The 22,973-nt window shown below is 42.9% G+C and overlaps 1 protein-coding gene across 7 annotated transcripts in view; it reads right to left on the reverse strand.

Moving 5' to 3' along the window:
• The window catches only part of LHX9 (LIM homeobox 9), a 57,510-nt gene that overhangs the window by 15,450 nt on the left and 19,087 nt on the right, over positions 1-22,973 (reverse strand). For 5 of the 7 annotated variants that reach the window (XR_014454427.1, XM_083156876.1, XM_083156874.1 and 2 more), the window contains one exon: positions 16,972-17,333. Coding sequence is in view for 6 of the 7 variants with exons in the window: in XM_083156876.1 (XP_083013002.1) it covers positions 16,972-17,333 (362 nt within the window). In the remaining variant the exon portion in view is untranslated. The remainder of the gene's footprint in view (positions 1-16,971; positions 17,334-22,973) is intronic. The other 2 variants (XM_083156877.1, XM_083156875.1) reach the window with 1 other exon arrangement.

Genomic DNA, 22,973 nt, shown 5'->3' on the forward strand with positions numbered 1-22,973 from the left:
CACTTAAAGGAGATGGTTGCAGAGCGCACCTCTCCAATAGTTATTCTATCCTATTGATGACTGTTTTTGTGATTGGGAGTGACTACCCATTCTTTGTAGCTGCTGCTTGACAAACCAACCCTTGACCAAGTGCCCCAACTGATATCTTGATATTATTCTTTTGTGAAATGACAGGCGCTGATTGGCTAGTACTTATTCTTTCTCTAATATAACTCTTTCTCCAAGCTTTAATAAATATTCAAAATTATTATCACTCTCCTCAGGATTGGTTATACAACAAAAATATTTCCAAGAGGCATACAATACAGCAGAAGATTTCACAGAACCACAGGGTAACATCAAAAGATCTGCAGACATCTCTTGTACTGCCTAATGTCAGTGTTCATTATTCCACCATTAGGCAGGCACTGGGCATAAATAGTGAGTATGGGAGGAAAGTAAGGAGGAAGCCAATACTCTCCAAGAAAAACGTTGCTTCATATTTACTGTACGGAAGGACAATGAATCTCAATTAGAACTTGTTTAGATTGTCTAAGGAACATTGGGGCAGATGTATTAAGTCTGGCGAAGAGATAAAGTGGTAGGAGATAATGCACCAGCCAATCAACTCCCAACTGTCCTTTTCAAACACAGTTAATTGGCTGGCGCTTTATCTACTGTCACTTTCTCTCCACTCTATCTCCTCCAGGCTTAATACATCTGCCCCATTATGTTTTATTTCACCAAAGTCATGCCATCCAAGAAACATAGTGGTTACAATGTCATGGTTTAGGTCTGATTTGCTGCCACAGGACCAGGATGCCTTGCAATCATTGATTAACATATGGATTTTGTATTGGACCAGCATTGTACAGGAAAATGTCATGGTATTCATCCAAAGGTGGTTCTTGTTGTAAAACAATGATGCCAAACACACAAGCCAGTCTACAAAAAAATGGTGGAGGCAGAAGAATGTTGGAAATGTAGTAATAGCTAAGTCAAGACCTTTAATCTAGTAAAATTGTCAGGGGCATGACCTGAAGAGGGCTTACATGGAAAAAAACACACCAAGGGCCTGATTCTGGTTCACTCGCAAAAGCAAATTATCTCTCTAATGGACAAAACCATGTGCACTACGGGGGGGGGGGGGGGGGGCAATGTTTGTACTTCAAACTCATATCAATATTGCAGTGTAAAAATAAAGCAAAAGTACAGAAACAAAATAACACCCAAATCTAACTCTCCCTGCACATGTTACATCTGCTCCGCCCCTCCCCTGCAGTGGACATGGTTTTGTCCATTAGAGGAAGTATTTGCTTTATATGTATGTCGAGTGAACCAGAATCAGGCCCCAACATCCATGATGAAGTAGTATCTTAAGGAGGATTGGACACGTTTCTTTCAAGCTGATGTCTGGAACTAATCAACAATTACCATACATGTTTTATTTAAATCATTGCTGTCCAAGGGTTTCAAACCAGTTACTGATAGCATAGGTTTATACACTCTTTCTAACAAAAACTATATATTTATTTATAAATTAGCGGAAAAAAAAGTATAACCTTTTGTTCCTTATTGGATTTATTGGTTTAACTGTATCTACTTTTATCACTTAGCTTCAGTTCCAAACATTTAGGAGAGGCTGTACTAAAATAAAATAGGGCTTAGGCTGCCGCTGATGCCTGATGTTTCATTGTGTGGAGGGTAACACCAGCCATTGCTGGCATTACCCTATATAAGACTATGGGTTCTTTCTGCATTGTACTGTACAGGGATCCAATCAGATCTCTTCCAGCACCCTTCGCATCCAAGGCTACTCTCTGAGCATGAGAGGCTCCTAGGCTAAAACCCAGAAGTGCAGGAATAGCATAGGACAGCTCTTATCGGGAGAGCTGTCCCTTCAATACTAATCGAATATGTTAGTACATATGTGACAGTGGCGTAGCTACGTTTTGGGCGCCCCCCCGTCGCCGCCCCGCCGAGCACCCCTACCCCGTCGCCCCGCCGAGCACCCCTACCCCGCCGCCCCGCCGCCCATGCAAACCCCCCCTCAATCCCCCGCAGAATTACCAATAGCGATGGTCCCGGCGGCTCCGTTCTTCTGCTGAGGACCACCAGAAAATGGCTGCCCCCATACAGCAGACAGTTTCAGAGAACTGTGTGCTATATGGGGGCGGCCATTTTCTGGTGGTCCTCAGCAGAAGAACGGAGCCGCCGGGACCAGCGCTATAGGTAAGTCTGCGGGGGATTGAGGGGGGGTTTTACTATAGCACCGCAGCCCCCGGCGCCCCCACATGCACATCGCCCCCCCCCCCCCCCCCCCGCGGTGGCGGGGGCTGCGGTGCTATAGTTACGCCGCTGATATGTGATTAGTATAAATGCAGTAAGCAGTGTCGGATTAGGAGGGCCTACCTGGGGAATGCAGTACAATCCTGGCGGTAAATGGATGAATGTACTGCAAAGGCTAGGTTGAATTTAGACAATTCTGAAGAACTCACAAACTTACTAGAAATTCTGTACTCCAAACTTGATGCACATGCATTGCCTACACAGTTAGACCGCTTAATATTTAAATATAAGTATACATGTACTTAGCCTTGGAGGGAGATATAGTGGACAGAAATAAAGTACCAGCTAATAAGCTCCTAACTGCTATATTACAGGCTGGTTGAAAAATGACAGGAGCTGGTTGGTTTATACTTTATCTCTTTCCAAAGCTTAGTGCATAGACTCCATAGCCTGTTAACTATTATTTTCTCCTGGAAGCATTCCTCCACCTACCTCATGTTCAGCATGGAAGACAATCCCCCCCGTAGCTCCTACATTCACAAGCAGATATTTTTTTGTCTACAGGGGTGATTCATTACTGATCGGATGGGCCAAATTCGGGTCTGCACATAGGTATGTGCGTATTTGCGCTTGTACAGACCTCTGTGCGAGGACGGGGAGGGAAGGGAGGGGGCGTGCGGGTGCAGACACCGGCCTGCAGCAGGTGAATGACCAGCATTTTATGGGTGTCCCCATGAAAGGCATTGGACACCCCACTGGGAACACAGGCGGGCCAATGCCTGCTCAGGGCAGGCAGCTGATGTCACATGACATCAACGCCCGCCCCGTCTTAGACTGACTTTTATTTCCGAAGGCTGTAGAAAAACCAAGCGATGGTGGGAGAATCCTCTCCCCTTAGGCTGCATACAAGGGGATGGGTTCGCGCACATCCCCACGCATGGTACTGAGGGCGTTCGGTGGTGGTGGGAGGGGTGGTAATTCACTGCTTAGCAAGCCTTGCTGAATCAGGCCCACAGTCCTCATTAAGGGGGAGATGTATCAAAGCATGAAGATATACTGATACTGTGAAGAGAGATAAAGTACTAACAGACCCTGTGTTTTAACAGGCTATGTTTTAAAAATGACAGGAGCTGATACATTATCTCTCTCTGCTTGATCTCTCTCCAAGTATAATAAATCCCCCCTCCCCAAAGTCATGACATGGTATGTAGCCACATCGCAGAGGAGACAATTTTCCATGAAGAAAGGAAGGTACTTGCTTCACTGTATGCTGAAAGTGCTAGGCTGCCCTTATTCCACTCTGATCACACTACTAATGTGCCTTAGAGAACTGTGCCCTCCAGTGGCAGCTACATGTGGAACCCATTCACCTCTTACTATACCATGCACTATACCATAGACAGGACACTCCGACTTTATGATTGGTCAGTTTGGATGTCATTACTTATTTTGCATATTGAATTGTGCCATTTAAATGATAAAAACTAACATACAAGTGAGGTGAGCTTTGTGGTAGGTAATCAGAGCTACTAAAACTATACATAAAATCTAATTATTAAATTGTTAATGGGGTTTCCTGCAGATATAAATGTGTATTAACACCATTTGCAGTTTTATATTTAAAATATATACATGCGAATCTCCTCAGATGGCATACAGTAAGGAATTATTAGAGTATTAGTTTATGGGTATCAAGATCGTTACTACCATAGGTGCAAGGGGTGCAGCTCCTATGGGGCCCAGAGCTGAAGGGGCCCATCTTTACTGTCTAAATAATATGTTTTACATACATGTATCACCATCAGTTGCTAAATAGGGGGCCCTTACAAACTTTTGCTATGTGACCTAATAATATCTAAGTATGCCCCTTAAATCCATGAAAAAATATTTTTTGCAGTGCCAATTTTATTTGCTCAGGGTGGGTTCACTTCTATCACAGTTGGCAAGTGTCCTATTGACCATATAATACCAAGGCAAGAAATCATTTGAAAAATGTATTGTGGTTACACTGTTACCTTAATACACATCTTTATGTAAGCAGGACAAGTTGATGAGACACAGCTGCTCTCTGTATTAGATATTACTGTAAGACGAGAGCAGCTTTGTGCCATATACCAAGATAACAGGAACAAAACAGCTTAGACGATTAAGTGCACGGCTACAAGTAGATAGCAAAAAAGTAATACATTTAGTAAAAGTTGCAAGATATCCTGTCCAGGCCAACAAATGAAAGATGTGTGATAGTTTTCTAGTGTGAATCTGCTATATTTGTATCTGCTATGTATTTGTTTCAATAGCCCCTGAGAAGACTATTGTGTGTAATTGACATTTTCATACAATTCTGACCTTATTCATTTCTGTGTGCACAAAGATCCAGACATATCCCCTCCCTACTTCTGCTGTCTTGAATAGACCATTTAAAATTAAACTGAGAGAACAATATTAGTAGATAACAAAACGCACCCAATACGCCATTAGAGGGCACTGCATCACTGTGGTCTGAAACTTCCTATTTATTATACTAATCAGAGGACTGAAAACATCTAATTACACTATAACTATAATACTGTACACTGTGTTTACAATAAGTTAGTATCCAGACATATATGTATAGATATATATACTTATTGTTAGTTATAATTTGCAAGATAATGTATGACAATGCTGGAAAGAAGGGAGAATGTTATTAAAAGAACTATGTAAGACACACTTTAATTACAACTCAGCCTGCTCCCTATGAAAACCAATTACTGAATTAATACGGTAATTCACATACTGAATACAGTATGCGAATATTATAATGTTGGATACTTTCCAGAAAAAAAATATGGCACTTGTTTTGTAGTGAATATTATCAAATATGGCATTAATACAAATTTATACATATGGCATTAATCCAAATCTGTCACTGTCACATGTATTATATATAGCTGGCTCATATTTCTAGAGAGAAATCCATTTAGAAAGAATTCTTGACCTAGCAGATCTTGAATACAGTACTGCAGTATTAGTAACATAGAACACTTAAGATTCCCATACAGTAGTGCGATATTGGGCGAATTCATCTGATTTCGACATATCTGGTCGATAAATCGGATGTTAAGTGTCAAATTGCATGTGTTGTACCACCAATCCCATGCACGGTACCATATGCATCAATCGGAGCCCCTAGATCACAAGTACTGCACTATGGCTTTATAGGACCCGCAGCCCTTGCTGTGATCACATGCAATGTATCGTATGCAAAACGACCGCATATTTATTTTATTTATTAACAATTTCTTATATAGCGCAGCATATTCCGTTGCGCTTTACAAAAGGAGACAGTGATACAAAAAACAGGGTATTTACAGACAGTCAAAAGGTAGGAGGGCCCTGCTCGCAAGCTTACAATTCTATATATATCGCATGTGATCCAGCAGCCGGGGAGCTGCCAGGTCACTTGCCGGGGTATTGCATGCAATGCTAGCATGCGAGGGGATGTATTCACTAACACATCTCCTGCATGGGGCCGCTGGCAGGAGAACTCATTTGATGGTCGCCGACCAGCACCAAATGGTTTATCCTGCCTTTGGAAATAAACGTTAGTCTGAACTGACTTGTATTTCCTCCACAAATTACCGAAGACAGAGTAGGCGCTGATGTACTGTGACGTCAGCCACCCGCTCCAAGCAGGCATCGGCCCACCTGCGTTCCCATGGTGAATAGGTCGGATGATAGATTTAGATGAAACTTGTAGAATTGAACTTGTTATACAATCACAGAGTGAAGCAGTCATTGCTGCAATAAGACAAAACTCAGGAATTCATCAATATTTCTATAAACATAAGTCAGCGATAATGGTTCTAACTTTTCCTGCTTCTTTTTCTGTTTGTTTTTTTTAGCAATTGGAACTGGATTATCAAAAAGTATAGTATAGTAAAGTCCTAATATGCTGGATTAACATGCGGTGCTGTACTTTTGGCTCTCAAAGCACCTGATGCTCAGCTGAACGTAAATCGTCCATAAGGGCTCCCACATTTGGGGAACAGAAATCATAGTGTATAATCACTTGTGTGTTGAGTACTACGTAAGCTTGGTTTACTATCATCATTATGGGTGCACTAGCAGCAGCCTATACATGGTATACATAATGAGTCTGTAAACAGGCATATTTAGGCTTCTGTCCTAACCCTACATAGCCTGTAATTCCTTATCTAATCCTTCTTCCAAACTTGCAGGTTGAGTCTAGCAACATCACAAGCTTTCCTCTCACCATGCAGAGGTGCGCAGGAAAAGTTATGTTGTTGCAGCTATTTTATACAGGTCGGGTCTCCTTTATCTGTGTATTCCAAAAATCTGGGTCTCTCTTAACCATGTATTTTTTTGAGGGGGGTTGGGGTTCCCACCACCGCTTTTTTTCATACTTACCCCGATGTCCACAGCCGCCTGCAGGATCTTTTTCAGCAGCATCTTCGGTCCCAGGGTTGCATTGAACGAGTGCGCGGGCACACTGATGTGTCATCGGTGTGTCTGCACAATGCTCCCCTGGGACCGGAGATGCCGATGAAGAGGATCCTGAAGGCGGCCATGGACGCCGGGGGACACCGTGAACATCGTGGGACCATTGGGCCCCACCAAAGGGCCAGATAAGTATGGAAAAAAATATTCCAAAATCCGGAAAAATCCCATATCCAAAATGCTTGGGGTCTTGAGCATTTCGGATAAGGGATACTCAACCTGTATGACAAATATGTGCATTGCCCAGTGTCGCAGCCATGATCCAGGACACATCATGTAGGGAATTCTTTGGAGAGTAATGAACTGGACAGAGATAAAGTACAGGTTGAGTATCCCTTATCCGAAATGCTCGGGATCATAAGCATAAGGGATCATTCCGGATTTCAGATTTTTTTTTTTAACATACTCACCTGGTTCCCTGGCAGTGCTCCAACAGTCCTTTGACATCCACATCATGGCATGGCTTACCACTCGCACATTGCCTAGCACACAGTGACAGTAGCTGCCAGCAGATGTTATCTATCAGCAGTGTCAGTACAGTCAGTGCTTATCGTGATACTGCATAAGACATACATCAGCTGGGAGAGGGCACATCTGCTGGTGACTTCTTTATGTGCCTCCTCACCATACCAGCACCAGTGAGGAGACTGAGGGAGGAGCAGCCAGTGGATCATGAGACCTCTCTCAGCAGCTTGACAACACCATTACCAGCTGCGACTGAGAACAGATGGGGACATCAGTTTGTGGCATGTTTATAAGAACTTGGGCACCAGGTAAAATATGGCATAGGACCCCAAATTGGTCAGGGATGGCTGGCAGCCAGCTCTGATCACATTGTGTTGGCAAATATAATGCTTCAGTCTAAAATAATATCTAATGGAAGACTCTAGTATTTAGGCATTAAGAGCCAGATTTATTAAGCTTGGAGAAGAGATAAACTGGAGATAAAGCGAAGAAAAGGTAAAAGGAGATAAAGCACCAGCCAATCAGCTGTGTTTGAAAAAGACAGTTGGGAGTTGATTGGCTGGTGCTTTATCTCCTTTTACCTTTTCTCCGCTTTATCTCCAGTTTATCTCTTCTCCAAGCTTAATAAATCTGCCCCTAAAACTAGTTTGAAAGTAAATGACCAGCATTTAAAAGATCAGTCATGTTACAGTACATTTATAACTATACAATGTCATTCAAAATAGACAGCACAAATATCACAGCTAGATCAACACTACACAAAGTTTAAATATAAAAGAAAATATTTAAGAACTAATTTGATTGGAAATAAAATCCATATACAATTTATACAAATATTGGTTCATACTGGATTTATCATACTGGATAATTTTCAATATTTGAGAAACAAACTTTATAAGTGAAAACAACAAATGTATTAATACATACTGTATGTACTTTTGCAAATAGTATTAAGCAGAAATTATATTTTTTCTATTAGTCAACAGTACTGGAACTCACAGGTTAAATGCCTCAAGTTTAGGAGAAGGAAAGTGTGACTGTCACAAACTGATGTGAACGGCAATGACTGTAACTGTTGTAGGGCACTGACTGTGACAGGGTTGGAAAGAAATTACTATAATGGTTTTAGGGCACTGACTGTGATGGGGCTGGAGGTCACTGACTGTGTCTGGGTTGGACACAATGACAGGGCTTGAGGTCACTAACTGGTAGGAGGACACTGACTTTGACACGGCTCGAAGTCGCTGACTGTGTCCTGGTTAAAGGTCAATGACTGTGACAGTACTGTAAATCAATGGCTAGAACCAGGTGCATAACTAGATATTTGGAGGCCCCATAGCAAAAGTTTGTAAAGGTGCCCTTGTACTACACAATTCTGGGCCCCATAGAATCTGCACACCCTCCACCTATGGTAGTTATGTCCTTGACTATGACTGTTGGGCAATGGCAGCAATGGGGCTGGAGGGCACTGACTAATGGGTCTCAAGGGCACTAACAATAATGAGGTTGGAGTCCAATAACTGTGCTTGTGTTGGAGAGCATTGCTAATGACATGGCTGGACAGCAGGGACTGTGACAAGACTGGAAGGCGCTGACTATGACATGGTTGAAAGACAATGACTATGACGAGGCTGGAAGGCACTGAATGTGGAATTGCTGCTGAACATTGACAACAATGTGGTTTGGGGGTATTGAATGCAATGGGGCAGAAGGACATTTAGCGACAGTGTTGGAGAGCAGTGACTATGACAAAGGTGGGGAGCACAGATGGGAAACAGGGCTAGAGTGCACAGAATGTAATGGGGGTTGAGGGCACTGTCTGTGACAGGGGGAGAGAGCACAGTGGCAGGGCTGGAAAGCACAGGCTGTGAAATGGCTATAGGGCACCAGCTGTAATGGGGAGGGAGGACACTGACTGGGACAGGGATGGATAGCACTGATTGTGGGCTCTAAAACACTATGACATGAATGGGGCACTCACTGCAACAGGGCTCTAAAACTGTGACAGGGCTGGAGGGCATTTATTGTTACAGGGCTGGGGCACTGTGTAAGGAGGACACTTACTGTGACAGGGCTCTAGGACACTGACTGTGACATGTGTGGATGGCAGTGACTTTGACAAGAGTGCAGGGCACTGTCTGTGATTACGACTGGAGAGCAATGACTATAACAAGGCTGGAGAGCACTGTTTGTTAAAGAAATGCAAGAACTAACTGTGACAGAGATAGAAGGGACTAACTGTGACAGAGATAGAAAAGACTGAATGCGACAGAGATAGAAGTCACTGACTGTGACAGAGATAGAAGGGAATGACTGCGACAGAGATAGAAGGCACTAACTGTGACAGAGATAGAAGGGAATGACTGCGACAGAGATAGAAGGCACTAACTGTGACAGAGATAGAAGGGACTGACTGCGACAGAGATAGAAGTCACTGACTGTGACAGAGATAAAAGGGACTGACTGTGACCATGCTGAAAACAGGTTGGAGGTCACTGATTGGGAAAATATTTCAGGATATGGATTATGATTAGGTTGGTTGATCCTAACTTTATTTTGGTTCAATCATATTGACTGAGACTATAGTAGGTTATGGGCAATGGTTGTATGGACGGACACGTATATGTATATAGGAAATAAATAAGTCACTAACCTAAGTACTGTAGAAGCAAACGTATTGTACCATATAATTGTAATACTATGGATAGCAGAGACAATGGACAGTGGACAATGGAGAGTATACAGAATTATTTGTGCCTGCCATTTATAAACTATAATTATGTCTCTTGTGATAATATATCATATATAGAACTTTTGACTAATTGCTAATAGAAGCCGTGCGTCTTCCTTCCTAGTGTGGTTATATATGGCTGTCATAGCCCTGCTGCACCACACATGTCCAGTTTCTCATGGTGCACACACCAGCACATACAGAAAAATACATTTCTTTTCATTAATGTCCAGCTAATGTAAATAACCTAACATCCATTGTACATTGGCATTCAATAGGTTGGATGTGACCAGAGATGTCTATTGAAAGCTACCTTTAACCACACTGCTTCATCTCTTGTAACCAACAATCTTTTTTGTAACAAAGCTTCACAACCTTCTACACAGAGCTTCACTGGAGAGTTTGCCTCATGTTTATCCCTGCCTGAAAATGCTGCAATATTGCACTAAATATGTAGCAATTTCCCAGTATGTCAGCAAACCTGCTAGTAAATCTTGGCCATGAGTGGCTGCGTGTTTGTAGCAGAAGGAATGTTCTACTGTCAAGGGGCTGGTGCAGAGTGATTACTTTGTTAGACACCATAACATATATTAAGCAAAACCACAGTGCGTATGGCCAGAATTCATACACACACATGCAGATTTGCATGATCCTGCCACTTATGGCTGTCTGAAACTGAGCAGAATGGGGCAAGTTGTGGGTATCCTAATGTAGGCCAATTACAGTAAAGACATATCTGTACAACTGCAAATGCATGACCAGGAAACAGTTGCATATACTAAATGCAGGAGGCTAGGTGCAGCCAGCCTTTGGGCTAGCGGCACAACTATACTGGGCCCCAAAGCTCCAGAGGCCACGGAGAGGCCCACAGATAAATATATCTCTAATATCTGCCTGTGCTGCTACAGTAATCAGCCGGACGCAGGCAGGTATGGGGTCCAGTTAGGGGATCCACTGTGGCTTTAAAGACCTGCACCAACAGTTTCCAGCACATTAACGTTTATGTTTAATGCAAAGAACATGATGACATCACATCAGGCAACACCTCACTACTGATTTCTAAAGGCAGAACAGAGGAGCTACAGTGGGAAGAGCAGCAGCTAGAAGACATAAAAACAGATAAGTCAAGTGTCTGAGGGCTGGAGCTGGAGAGACAGAAGGGGTCTGAGGTTTGGAGAAACACTTGTGGAATAAGTGTATACTGTGGAGGCTGGAAACCTAGAAGGGAGCTGTATAGACATTATGGCGGCAGTATCAATATTTTGGGGGCTAGAGAGATACTGTGGAGTTGAAGCTGGATAAACACGGCTGGGTGCCACCCCCAAACACCGGCCGCACCTTGTGTACAGCCAGCACTGGCTCTCATCACAGGGAGTCCTTTCACATGCATAATACAATCCTTGTGCATGCCTGGTGCCTTGATAATAGCTTGGGCTGCAAATTGGCAGCCTAGCGAATGGGTGTGAATCAGGCCCATTATCAGGAATAGTGAACTGGCCAGAAGAGCAACCACACAGCACTTGATTTGTATTCTGGTTTTCTCACAAAAGCCACAAACATGCTTGTAGCCTGACTGGGTTGCAAACTCTACTGGAGCAAATACATTCCACAATAATTATTTATTTATGTGACACCACGGGGCATTTCACATGGGATGTTGCTATGGGCAACATATATATATATATATATATATATAATATATATATATATATATATATATACACTGAAAGAAAGGGCACTCAGGGACTCTCAGTCTGGTGAAAAGTGGACTGGTTTAATCAGTCATAAAGCGCCAACGTTTCGGGGTCTCCCCCTTAGTCAGGACAGGTAAATGGTATAACAGCAAGTGATACAGTGACAGTGAAATATAAGGGCTCAGGTACTTATATTTCACTGTCACTGTATCACTTGCTGTTATATCATTTACCTGTCCTGACGAAGGGGGAGACCCCGAAACGTTGGCGCTTTATGACTGATGACTTTTCACCAGACTGAGAGTCCCTGAGTGCCCTTTCTTTCAGTGCATATCTACAAGGGGCTGCAAGGTCCCCATTGCTGGTTCCGGGGCACATTATCTGTATTGGCTACGTTTAAGTCAAGTTGTGCCGATTCGGACTGTTGGTTTTATATATATATATATATATATATATATATATATATATATATATATATATATATTACACACACAAACATGTATGCATATATTTATATAAGGTGGTGGGGGGCACCAATATTTATCTTGCCTCCGGGCAACTGGGACGAACTTACGCCACTGGGTGACAGTGTAGGGTAATTAGCGATAAATGACAGGTGGTTTTGCAGTCCCAGGCGGCAGGCAAGGTGTTAATAGGATATCAGTGAGCCCAGGGTTTTACTGCATAATTAAGTGCTGGTTGTTGGCCAAGGGATTCCAGTGTCATTTCTAATTAATAGCAAATAATTAGCACAGGAGGTGTCCTATCCATCTACATCACGCATCACAGGATGACAATTCTCCAGAAACAAAGTCGGATAGTGTCAGAGTTGGACAAAGTATCCAATGGTTGCAAAGATGCAGACAAATAATGTACTTTGCTAAATGAGTTCCATATCATTGTTATTTTATTATGCTTATCTTATTTTATTGCATTTCATAGACGAGTCTCAGGGCACTTGCAGGAATGTCCTGAGCTTATGGCCCAGGAGTCCTGGACTAGGACCAACTTAAATTATTTATGGTTAATGTAATAGGCAAAACCAGTGCTTATGGCTTCCCATAAACAAATATGGGTACTTATGTAGTATCTGGGCTGCCGATTTTCTGATTGTATGCCTTACCTTAAGGAATACAATCAGATGCGATTTGACGCGATTTTCGGCAAAATCGCATCGAATCGCATGCGATTCGATGCGATTTTGTATAGGATTCAATGTTAACAAGGTCCTGTTCATTTCCCCACTATCCAAGTGGGCATAGAGTTGATTTTATAAAGCGTGGCGAGTGCAGCGAGCCACCGAGCCACCGAGCCCGAAGCGTGGCGAGCGCAGCGCGCCCCGCGCGGGGACGTGGAAAACATTTTACCTAATCCGCGGCCGCTCGCCACGCTTCGGGCTCGGTGGCTCGCTGCACTCGCCACGCTTTATAAAATCAACTCTATGCCCACTTGGATAGTGGGGAAACGAACAGGACTATGTTAACATTGAATCCTATGGAAAATCGCATCAGATTGCATGCGATATCGGATGCGATTCGATGCGATTTTTCCAACCCGATTTTAAAATCGGGCGCCCACATACTACATAAGTACCCAAATATGTTATGCAAATCCTGTCCCTTACCACATACTGAACCTAAGGATGACATATATAAACATGATTAACTTTACATTATTCTTATTTCCAGAATAAGAAAAAAGTTGGGAACTGCTGTCATAGACATTAAGTGATTTAACAATGGAAACAAATAATAACCTTAACAAATAGAGAGAGCTGTACATGCCTTATCTGGTTGATATGTCAAAAGTCAATAGGTCGACCACTATTGGTCACAGGCAATAGGACGAAATGTGAAAAAGGTCAACATGCAATAGGCCAACATTGATAAAGGGTTGACGCAAAAGGTTGACATGGTAATGGTTGACGCATGAAAAGTTTAACATGAGTTTTCCATGGATTTCTTTTTGTAAGCGACTTGCTCTTACCTCTCCATCCATGTCGGCATAAAGGGAGAATATACTGATGTACGGAGCCATAAGCACAGTGAGCAAAGCAAGCCATGCGAGAGGACGCTTTACACTAATTGGGGTGTCGGCATATGCTGACATAGCCACCAAAACTGTGAAAAATTGTCTCAAACTTTTCCTGTGTCAACCAGTTGCTTGTGTCGGCCCATTGCATGTCAAGTCAACCTTTTTCATGTGTCCACATTTTGTCTGTTGACCAATAGTGGTTGACCTAGTCCTAATAATCCACACTACACAGACTAGGTCAATTGTAATTCTCGTGCCTCTATCAAAGTGTCTATTTCATATCTCTATTTCTGCATTACACATATAGAAAAAAAAACTAGTTTGCAACTAACAAATTAATTTAACATTATATACACAGCACAGGAGCTGGAACATGCTGTAGGATCTACAGTATTAGTGCAGACTCATCTTTATTAAGTCAAACACCTAGTCAGGCTCAACAACCCTGGCGCTAATAGCAAAGCCAATGGTGAGCCACAAATAAGAACATTAACATCGTTCAACATTCAATATAGACCATTTTTGAATTAAATAAAATTTACAATTACAATTACAATACTTTTAATTACAATAATTTAAATATTTAAACCAGACTGTATGCAAAAAGTTAATAAAAAAATGAACATAAACAAAAATCACTGAGATAATTTCTTATTAGTATTATTATTATTATTATTATTATTATTATCCTTAATTTATATGGTGCCAAAAGGGTTCTGCAGCGCCCAGTTACAGAGTACACATAATCAAACTGGAAAACGGTAACTTACAATTGAAGACAATACAGGACAAATGCAGGGTAGATGATAATAGGAACATCAGCCGATTGGTGCAACATAAGTATCAAGGTGGCAGCAAACAGCGTGCTTTGGTGCAGTAGAAGACTGCTGAAGTAAGAAGCACATGAGGTAAGAGGTCCCTGCTCCTTTTTATTTCTAACTCCTAATTATACATGACTAGGAATCCCAGTAAAGCTAGCCAGCAATATTTTGGCGGCAAAGTATAATTCAAGCAAGTTTGATCAACATACACTGCACTTTACACTTAACGTTAGTGCTGCATTAAATTTCAATGTCAACTCTGCTTAGAAACAATGGCTTAAAAAAAAAGAAGCAGTTTTTCAATTAATATAGGCCCTGATTCAGGTTGGACCGAAAACAGCCGAATTCGCAGTAGGGTCCGATATTGTGGGTCTGCGCATGCGTATCAGTGGAAATACACATGTGCAGACCCACAGTGCAAATGCCTTCTTAGAGTAATACACTCGCCGAGACATTCGCAGACAGCGGTGCGGACAGGGAGCGTGCAGGGAGCTGGAGCATGGGGACGCCGAGTGTTTCCTGGGCGTTGCCACAAAACCGGTGGGTGCACCTGGCATCCCCATTTTGAACACAGGCGTGCCAGACTGACTTCTATTTGCAAATGGGTGGCACAATCATTCAATGGTCGCCGACCACAGAAAGATTTTTCACCCATACACTCGCATGCGAATGGGTGGTTGAGTGTACACAACCATTGCATTTTTTACCCTACATAAGAACATCAAAAGGATTTTCGGAGTATGGGCAGGTCCATGTGATGTCATGACACCACACGGTAATGCTCCACTGGCAAGTTTTGGATGACCAAGGTATATTTATGGGGCCCCTTGGGACCTGCTGGGCTCTAGGCCTGCACCTGGTTGCCTTGTGGAAAATCAGCCTCTGCTATCATGGATAGATACTGGCTGGAGCTGAGACAGGACGACCCTGATGAAAAGGCCAATTAGGCCTTGAAACATCACCAGTAAACAACGCTAATTTGCTCCTTGTGAAGTCCATTGGAGTGTCATCTGTCCCATTGGTTATGTGAGCTTAGATCCATTATGTTTTATTTTAAGGCACTACATAATTACTCAACTTGTTCCAAGAGATTCCTTCAATGGGCAGTATTCAATGAGGCCAATTCGCCATGTTTCACTGCGAATTTGTGCTATTTTCGCGTTGGAAGGTGATTTTTTGTGTCAGAAAGTAAATCAGCCTATTCTACGTGCACTTTTCGCCGTCTGCGAACAGTGAATGACGGACAATTCGCCGTCTTATAGTCTCTGCAATTCGCTGTGTTTTTTTTTTAATGTGATTCACCGTGAGTGTATTCAATGAGAAGATGGCAAATTGCTTTCTAAAGGTGCCCATACATGGTACAATTATTGTATGCAATTTGGACTAGATTGTATCGCATCGCATATGTTTTGCAATGCAATGCTATGCAATCTAGTCCAAATTGCATACAATAACTGTACCGTGTATGGGCACCTTAAGTGATTTTCGCCGTGTGTCACCGTGTAGCAATCGCCATCTTTTCATAGTGAAGTGGAATGTGAACTTTTAAAACAAAGTTTAAAAAAAAAATGAAGTAAAAAAATCAGGAATTTTATTATCTGATGGGGCATGCTATTTTTATTCATGTGCTTACAGCACATGAATTTATATTTAATTTAAAAATATATATATATATTTTTGCACATAACAGCCAGCAGGGGGCTGGGAGCCGAGAGCCGCTCATTACATATTCAAATATTCACTGCTCCCGATCATTACATATGCACGATCGGGAGCAGTGCTAGCGGCTCCTACCCGGTCCCCTGCTAGCTCTCCCGAGGGGGCAGCTTGTGCTGCCTGGGTTCCGGGGAGCCCTCCTACCCCCCACATACATTCTGGGGCAGGCAGGGAGACTTCCATCTCCCTGCCTGCCGCCGCAGGGGTTAAGATTCGCCTCAAGGGCAGCGAGCCCCTGCGGCATTGAATACTGTATCAGCGAGGGCTGGCAGTGAAGGTTCCAGCCCTCCGGAACACTGCGACTGTGGAGCGAATCCTAAACAGCATTCGCTGCACATCGCGATTATAGTCATTGAATACTGCCCAATGTGTATATTGCTGCTCCTTTATATAATGCCCACATGAATCACCGAGTTCATATATATGCGTACAAGTGTAAATTTGGCTTTGATGTGAACCAGTGTCTCCCCAGCCACTGACCTCACCACACATCACTGGTCTAATATATTTTTACAGAACTGTACATAATGTTTTAAGAGAAACAGACTTTCACAGATATATTTAAATAGTTTAAAATCAACTTTTAAATTGTTAAAAAAAACAGCGGTGACAATTAAATGCAGGAAGTTTGCTTATATTTGCAGGGTACCTTCCAATATAGAATCACCATAACACTTGATAAAATGCTGATGTTTTTCTTGTTAATACAAAAAGGGCATACATAGAATTAAAGTCTTCTCACCTGAAGTATAGTTGATGATATCGACACCCAGGGCTGGACTCTTCCTCTTCCGCGGCCTTCCCTTCTGCACTGTACCTGTCCCATTGGTGAAGTAGGGAAGTGTAGACAGCCCTCCACCTTTGGCTGAAAGCTCAGTGTAGTTAAGCTGAGGGTGAAAATCTCCCTGGACCAAGATCTCAAAGTGAGCACGGCAGTACACTAGGTTCTCCTTCATTCCAAAATGGTCTCCTGTACTCAGGGTCTTGTTACATGTGGTGCACGTGAAGCAGCTTAGGTGGTAAACCGACTCTCTTGCTCTCATGACCATTTCTGAAGCTGATATGCCAAGGTGGCAACGAGCACACCTCTGCACCGAAAACCTTCTGGAGACAAGCAGAACATTCATTTACTGAGGGGAGTTTACATTAAATTCATCAATTTGGCCCACAATACAGTTGAGATTAACAACAGGACATTCGGTGTGGTCACCCAGGAGCCCCACACACTGCTGACCAGTGGTGGTTCCAGAGGTGGGGCAGCACAGTTTGAAAATTCAAATAGGAAAGAAACTCCAACTGCTATTGAGTCAGTTTGGAACGGCAGTTGGTGTGTCTCCTCTACTTTTTTGAACTGCTGCAGCCACCCGTCTGGAGCATCCCCTGCTGCTGACCTTACACCAGCACAGGGGCACAGAGGTATATGTGCAGTGGGGTTTTATTGTGGCATAATGATAACTGGAGGCACTACAGGGTGTATTTATATTTAATACATTTGTGGTGCTTGAAGTAGTTACACATTCTACTTTTTTAATAACATTGCCACAAGATAGTTTTATTGGGGCCTCCACAGACTTTAATATGGCCCTTCCACAATATAAACCATGCAGAAATACAACACATTCTAACTACTTATTCCTACCTCATTATTATAGCATAATAATATCTAGATATGATAACACAGGAAAAAGGGGCTCTACAGTTTATATAATATAAGATCAGTATCAAGTGTCTTTAGCATGTTTTGTACATATTTATATCACATTATACTTGACAGTTACTCTACTATTGTTTAGTTGGGGGTATCGATGTATATTATATACCAAAATATACTCTTTTACAAATTCTATTTGAACACAGGTGAAAACTGTCAATGATTTCAAAGAACAACTTATACATTGAAAGATATGTATCTAAAAACAATGTATTCCCATTTTTGTATTAAATGTCCAATAATCCAGTGTTAAAATACACATATAACCTATAGCAAAACATATGATATATAGGTAACAACTGCTTAATAACAGTATTGTACGCTAAATAGACATGTGTTACCGTGTTTCCCCAATAGTAAGAAGCCCTACCCTTATTTCTGGACAACGGTCCAAAATAAGCCCTACCCCAAAAATAAGTCCTAGGCAAGTGACTGAGCAGCGGTGGCGGGAAGGCTGAGTGGCTGAAAAACGCTAAAGGAAAGGAAAGTGGCAGTTGTCCTTAAAGCATAGGTTCCCAAACGCGGTCCTCAAGGCACCCCAACGGTCCAGGTATTAAGTATATCCATGCTTGGCCACAGGTGACTTGATTAGTAACTCAGTCAGTCTGATTTAACCATCTGTGCTGAGCCATGGATATACCTAAAACCTGGACGGTTGGGGTGCCTTGAGGACCTCTGCCTTAAAGTATAAGGTGATTGAGGGGCATGATGGGGATAAAAGCATGACTGATGGGCATGATGTGGATAAGCAGGACTGAGTGGCTAAAATAAGCCCTATTCCGAAAATAAGCCCTATGGTGTTTTTTGTACTTAAAAAATAAATAAGACAGTGTCTTATTATTGGGGAAACACGGTATGTAATTAGTTTTCATGTCTTTATGTATAGTACAGTGGTTCCCAAACATTTATGAATCATAGGGGGGTATTAAATGCTGCAGCGAGCGGCCGGCGAGGGGGTTAAACAGCGAGGATTGCAGAAAACCAGCGATCCTCGCTGTTTAACCCCCGTGCCGGCCGCTCGCTCTATTCAACGTTCTGGGGAAATCCTCGCGTCACAGGACGGCGAGAATTCCCCAAAACAGCAAGACCCGCGGCTACTGCAGAAAACTAACTGTTTTTAGCCGCGAGTCTCACTGCTTCTGGAGCTGCATACGCCAATTCCCCCTCGCTCAAAAAACGGAGCGAGGGGGAATTGGCGTATGTGGAGGGTGTGTTGAATACTGTCAGGGTGAGTGGTGACAGCGAGCAGGAAGCCCTGCCCGCTGTCACCACTCGCAAACAGCATTGAATACCTGCCATAGAGTATCAGATTTTTTTGATGGCACCCCTTTGCCATCACAAATCTTTTAGAAAAAAAATTATATTAACTAGAGATTAAGTAAATTTATCTGTCATCCTTAGGTTCAGTTACGTGGTGGGTGACAGGATTTGCTACTGTTTGTACACACATTTTATGATTGGCAGCCACCAGCACTGGTTGTTTCTATTACATTGACCATAAATATTTCGAATTGGTCCTAAACCACTCAACCAAAGCACGCCTGCAAGTGTCCCAAAGCACCCCAGGGTGCCACTGCACACAGTTTAGGAACCACTGGTATAGTATGTAATAATTAAATTAAAGCAACAAACATTGCCCAGGTCATGTTTTGTGTTTAATATCTGTATTCAGTATAATTTAGTATAATAATTATTTTGCGCTATTATTTTTAATAAGGCCCTATAGAAAACCATACACAGGTGGAGACCTGGAAAATGTGGAATGTTGGGAATACTTGAGGACTGAGTTCGGGAACCACTGGTCTAGAAAGGGAGTGTGACCAGCCACCGCAGAGTGCATGGTCGGGGCCACTTGATACATCTACAGTATAGAAAATACTGATAGCACATGCAATGTACTGTACCAGAATAATAACACCAATTCACTGCGGAAAATATACTATAGTACTGTGCAGTTTAAGGTAACATATTTATAATGTATAATTCGATGACACAATCTGGAACCAGATCCTTAAAGGAGGGAGCCCACCAGAAAGTTTACCTTGTTCCGCTAGGGTTCCAGTCCAGCCCTGGTCAAGAGTCGGATTCAGTACTGAATCCCGGCGGTCGGGATCCCGGCGTTTAGAATCCCGACGCCGGAATCCCGACACCCACGGAGGGAGAATGTGTCGGGATTTCGGCGGTCGGGATTCTGAATGCCGGGATCCCGACCGCCGGGATTTTAACTGCATCCCCAAGAGTCATATTCCATGATCAGCAGATAGTACCCCAAACTAGCTACTGCTATGGTAAGCACTAGCGAGATTGTGGTGCAATGCCTGGGGGGGGGGGGGGTTTCACATTAAAGAAGGGGTGCCACTAGAGTTTTCGCCAGCTATGTGTGTGTATATATATATATACAGTGGTCGAAGTGGGGCGGTATACGGGGGTATGGCATACCCCCACTTTAATCTGAAGATAAAAAAAAAAAGTTTTTTTTCCCCCTCAGGATGCTCTCTGATCACTCAGCAGCACATATTGTGCTTTTGTAATACCCCTGTACAACGGGGCAGTCTGGCAGGGGACGTTGATGGACAGGGGGGTGTCCGAAGGTGCACACTATATTCACTCTTTACTTTTCCATACCCCCACTTCAAAATTTCCATACCCCCACTTCAAAATTTCCACTTCAACCACTGTATATATATATATATATATATATATATATATATATATATATAGCTGGGTATAGCAAGCGGCACTCGCAGGACTTGTCAAGTGTAACAGATGACACAGACACAGGGTCTGGTAGCAACGTTTCGATCTTTACTGATCGTTGTCAAGCGGAGCGGAGCTTGACAACGATCAGTAAAGATCGAAACGTTGCTACCAGACCCTGTGTCTGTGTCATCTGTTACACTTGACAAGTCCTGCGAGTGCCGCTTGCTATACCCAGCTATATTCAGCATCAACCTCGGTTGTGACTTAAGAAGGCACCCAGGCCATTCACCCTCATCCTCCCCTTGAGTGACGATCATCACCTGGACTATATATATATATATATCTTTATAATGGGTTGTGTCAGATTCAATAGATCCTTATGGCCGCTTACGTGTGTGCGCTTATATTTCATGCATTATATTCATTATATGATATTGCCATATGTGTGTGCTAATATCTCTTGTATTATACTTGTTATGCGCTATTTTTTACACATATGCTATTATTGTCACTGTATCATTTAGTCAGCTCCATTTCCCCCGGAGATGGCTGAGGGAGCGTCCTGATGACGTCATCTGCCTGCACGACCGGGGTCTGGGCATGGAGAGCACGGGAGCCAGCACGGGTGTTCCCATCTATAAGTAACTGGCTTTTACATGTATTTTCTGTCTTTGATAAAGGTTAATAAAATAACCGAAGCATTAGGTAGACATTACTGCAGTTGTCAGTCTGCATTTCTTTATATCACAAATCCGTTGGAGTGCCACCACAGTGTATTCTTGGATACCTCCCAGCATATGATTTTTCTGGAAGGCACCACGGTTGCTGATTTCTTTGTGGAGTGCATGACCACACATTGTTGCTATATATATATATATATATATATATATATATATATATATATATATATATAGAAGGACGTGAGGAGGCACTCCAAAAGTTTCCAATAATGGATGTAGGGATGAAGGTAAGCAGTCCGGTGCCCTCCTGGCTATACCTTGGCTGGATGCCAAATACGTAGAGGGGGGATGGTGGCACTCGGAAATGAAGAACAGACCACACGGGTGTACCAACGTTTCTGTGCCAAACAGGCACTTTTATCAAGGTGCAGGAACGTTCCTGCACCTTGATAAAAGTGCCTGTTTGGCACAGAAACGTTGGTACACCCGTATGGTCTGTTCTTCATTTCCGAGTGCCACCATCCCCCCTCTATATATATATATATATATATATATATATATATATATATATATATATATATATATGCTATCAAATGCTATCCCATATGCATTAGGGTGTGCTTCAAAATCATATAGGGCAATTTAGCAAGGCCATGACAAAGCACAAATGTGCTCTGTGCCTGAAAGTGTAATCCTTATTGAACATCCTTTGTATGGGCATTACAACAGCAGCAATCCTGGCTGTGGGGTGCTGTTCTGGGTGTCACTACAGCAGCAATCCTGGCTGCGGGTGTGTCAGTCTTTGTGTCACTACAGCAGCAATCCTGGCTGCATGGTGCTGTTCTTAGTGCATGTGTCATTACAGCAGCAATCGTGGCTGCATGATGCTGTCCTTAGTCCAGGTATCCCTACAGCAGCAATCCTGGCTGCCTGGTGCTGTCCTTAGTCCAGGTGTTCCTACAGCAGCAATCCTGGATGCCTGGTGCTGTCCTTAGTCCAGGTGTTCCTACAGCAGCAATCCTGGATGCCTGGTGCTGTCCTTAGTCTAGTTGTTCCTACAGCAGCAATCCTGGCTGCCTGGTGCTGTCCTTAGTCCATGTGTTCCTACAGCAAAAATCCTGGCTGCATGGTGCTGTCCTTAGTCCAGGTGTACCTACAGCAGCAATCTTGGCTGCATGGTGCTGTCCTTAGTCCCGGTGTTCCTACAGCAGCAATCCTGGCTGCATGGTACTGTCCTTAGTCCCGGTGTTCCTACAGCAGCAATCCTGGCTGCATGGTGCTGTCCTTAGTCTAGTTGTTCCTACAGCAGCAATCCTGGCTGCATGGTGCTGTCCTTAGTCCAGGTGTTCCTACAGCCAGAATCCTGGCTGCATGGTGCTGTCCTTAGGCCAGGTTAAGGTGATAAATGGCTACAAATCTAGGAACACTGTTATTCCGAATTTAATGTAAATAACAAGGCTGCTGCTTGACATCAGTATATATCATCCAAGCACAGTTTGGATGACTGCTTCACAGAATGGCTGTGCAGACATAGAGGTTACATACATTGTGGCAGTAACTGACTTTATTCTTAGGGGGTTTTGTACCTTTATGAGATTCCATCAGGACCCTTTGAGTGCCAACATCTCTCCAGTTTATCTCTCTTCAAGGATT

Source organism: Crinia signifera, chromosome 8 (assembly GCF_055691185.1).
Source record: "Crinia signifera chromosome 8, ASM5569118v1, whole genome shotgun sequence".
Taxonomy (NCBI): domain Eukaryota; kingdom Metazoa; phylum Chordata; class Amphibia; order Anura; family Myobatrachidae; genus Crinia; species Crinia signifera.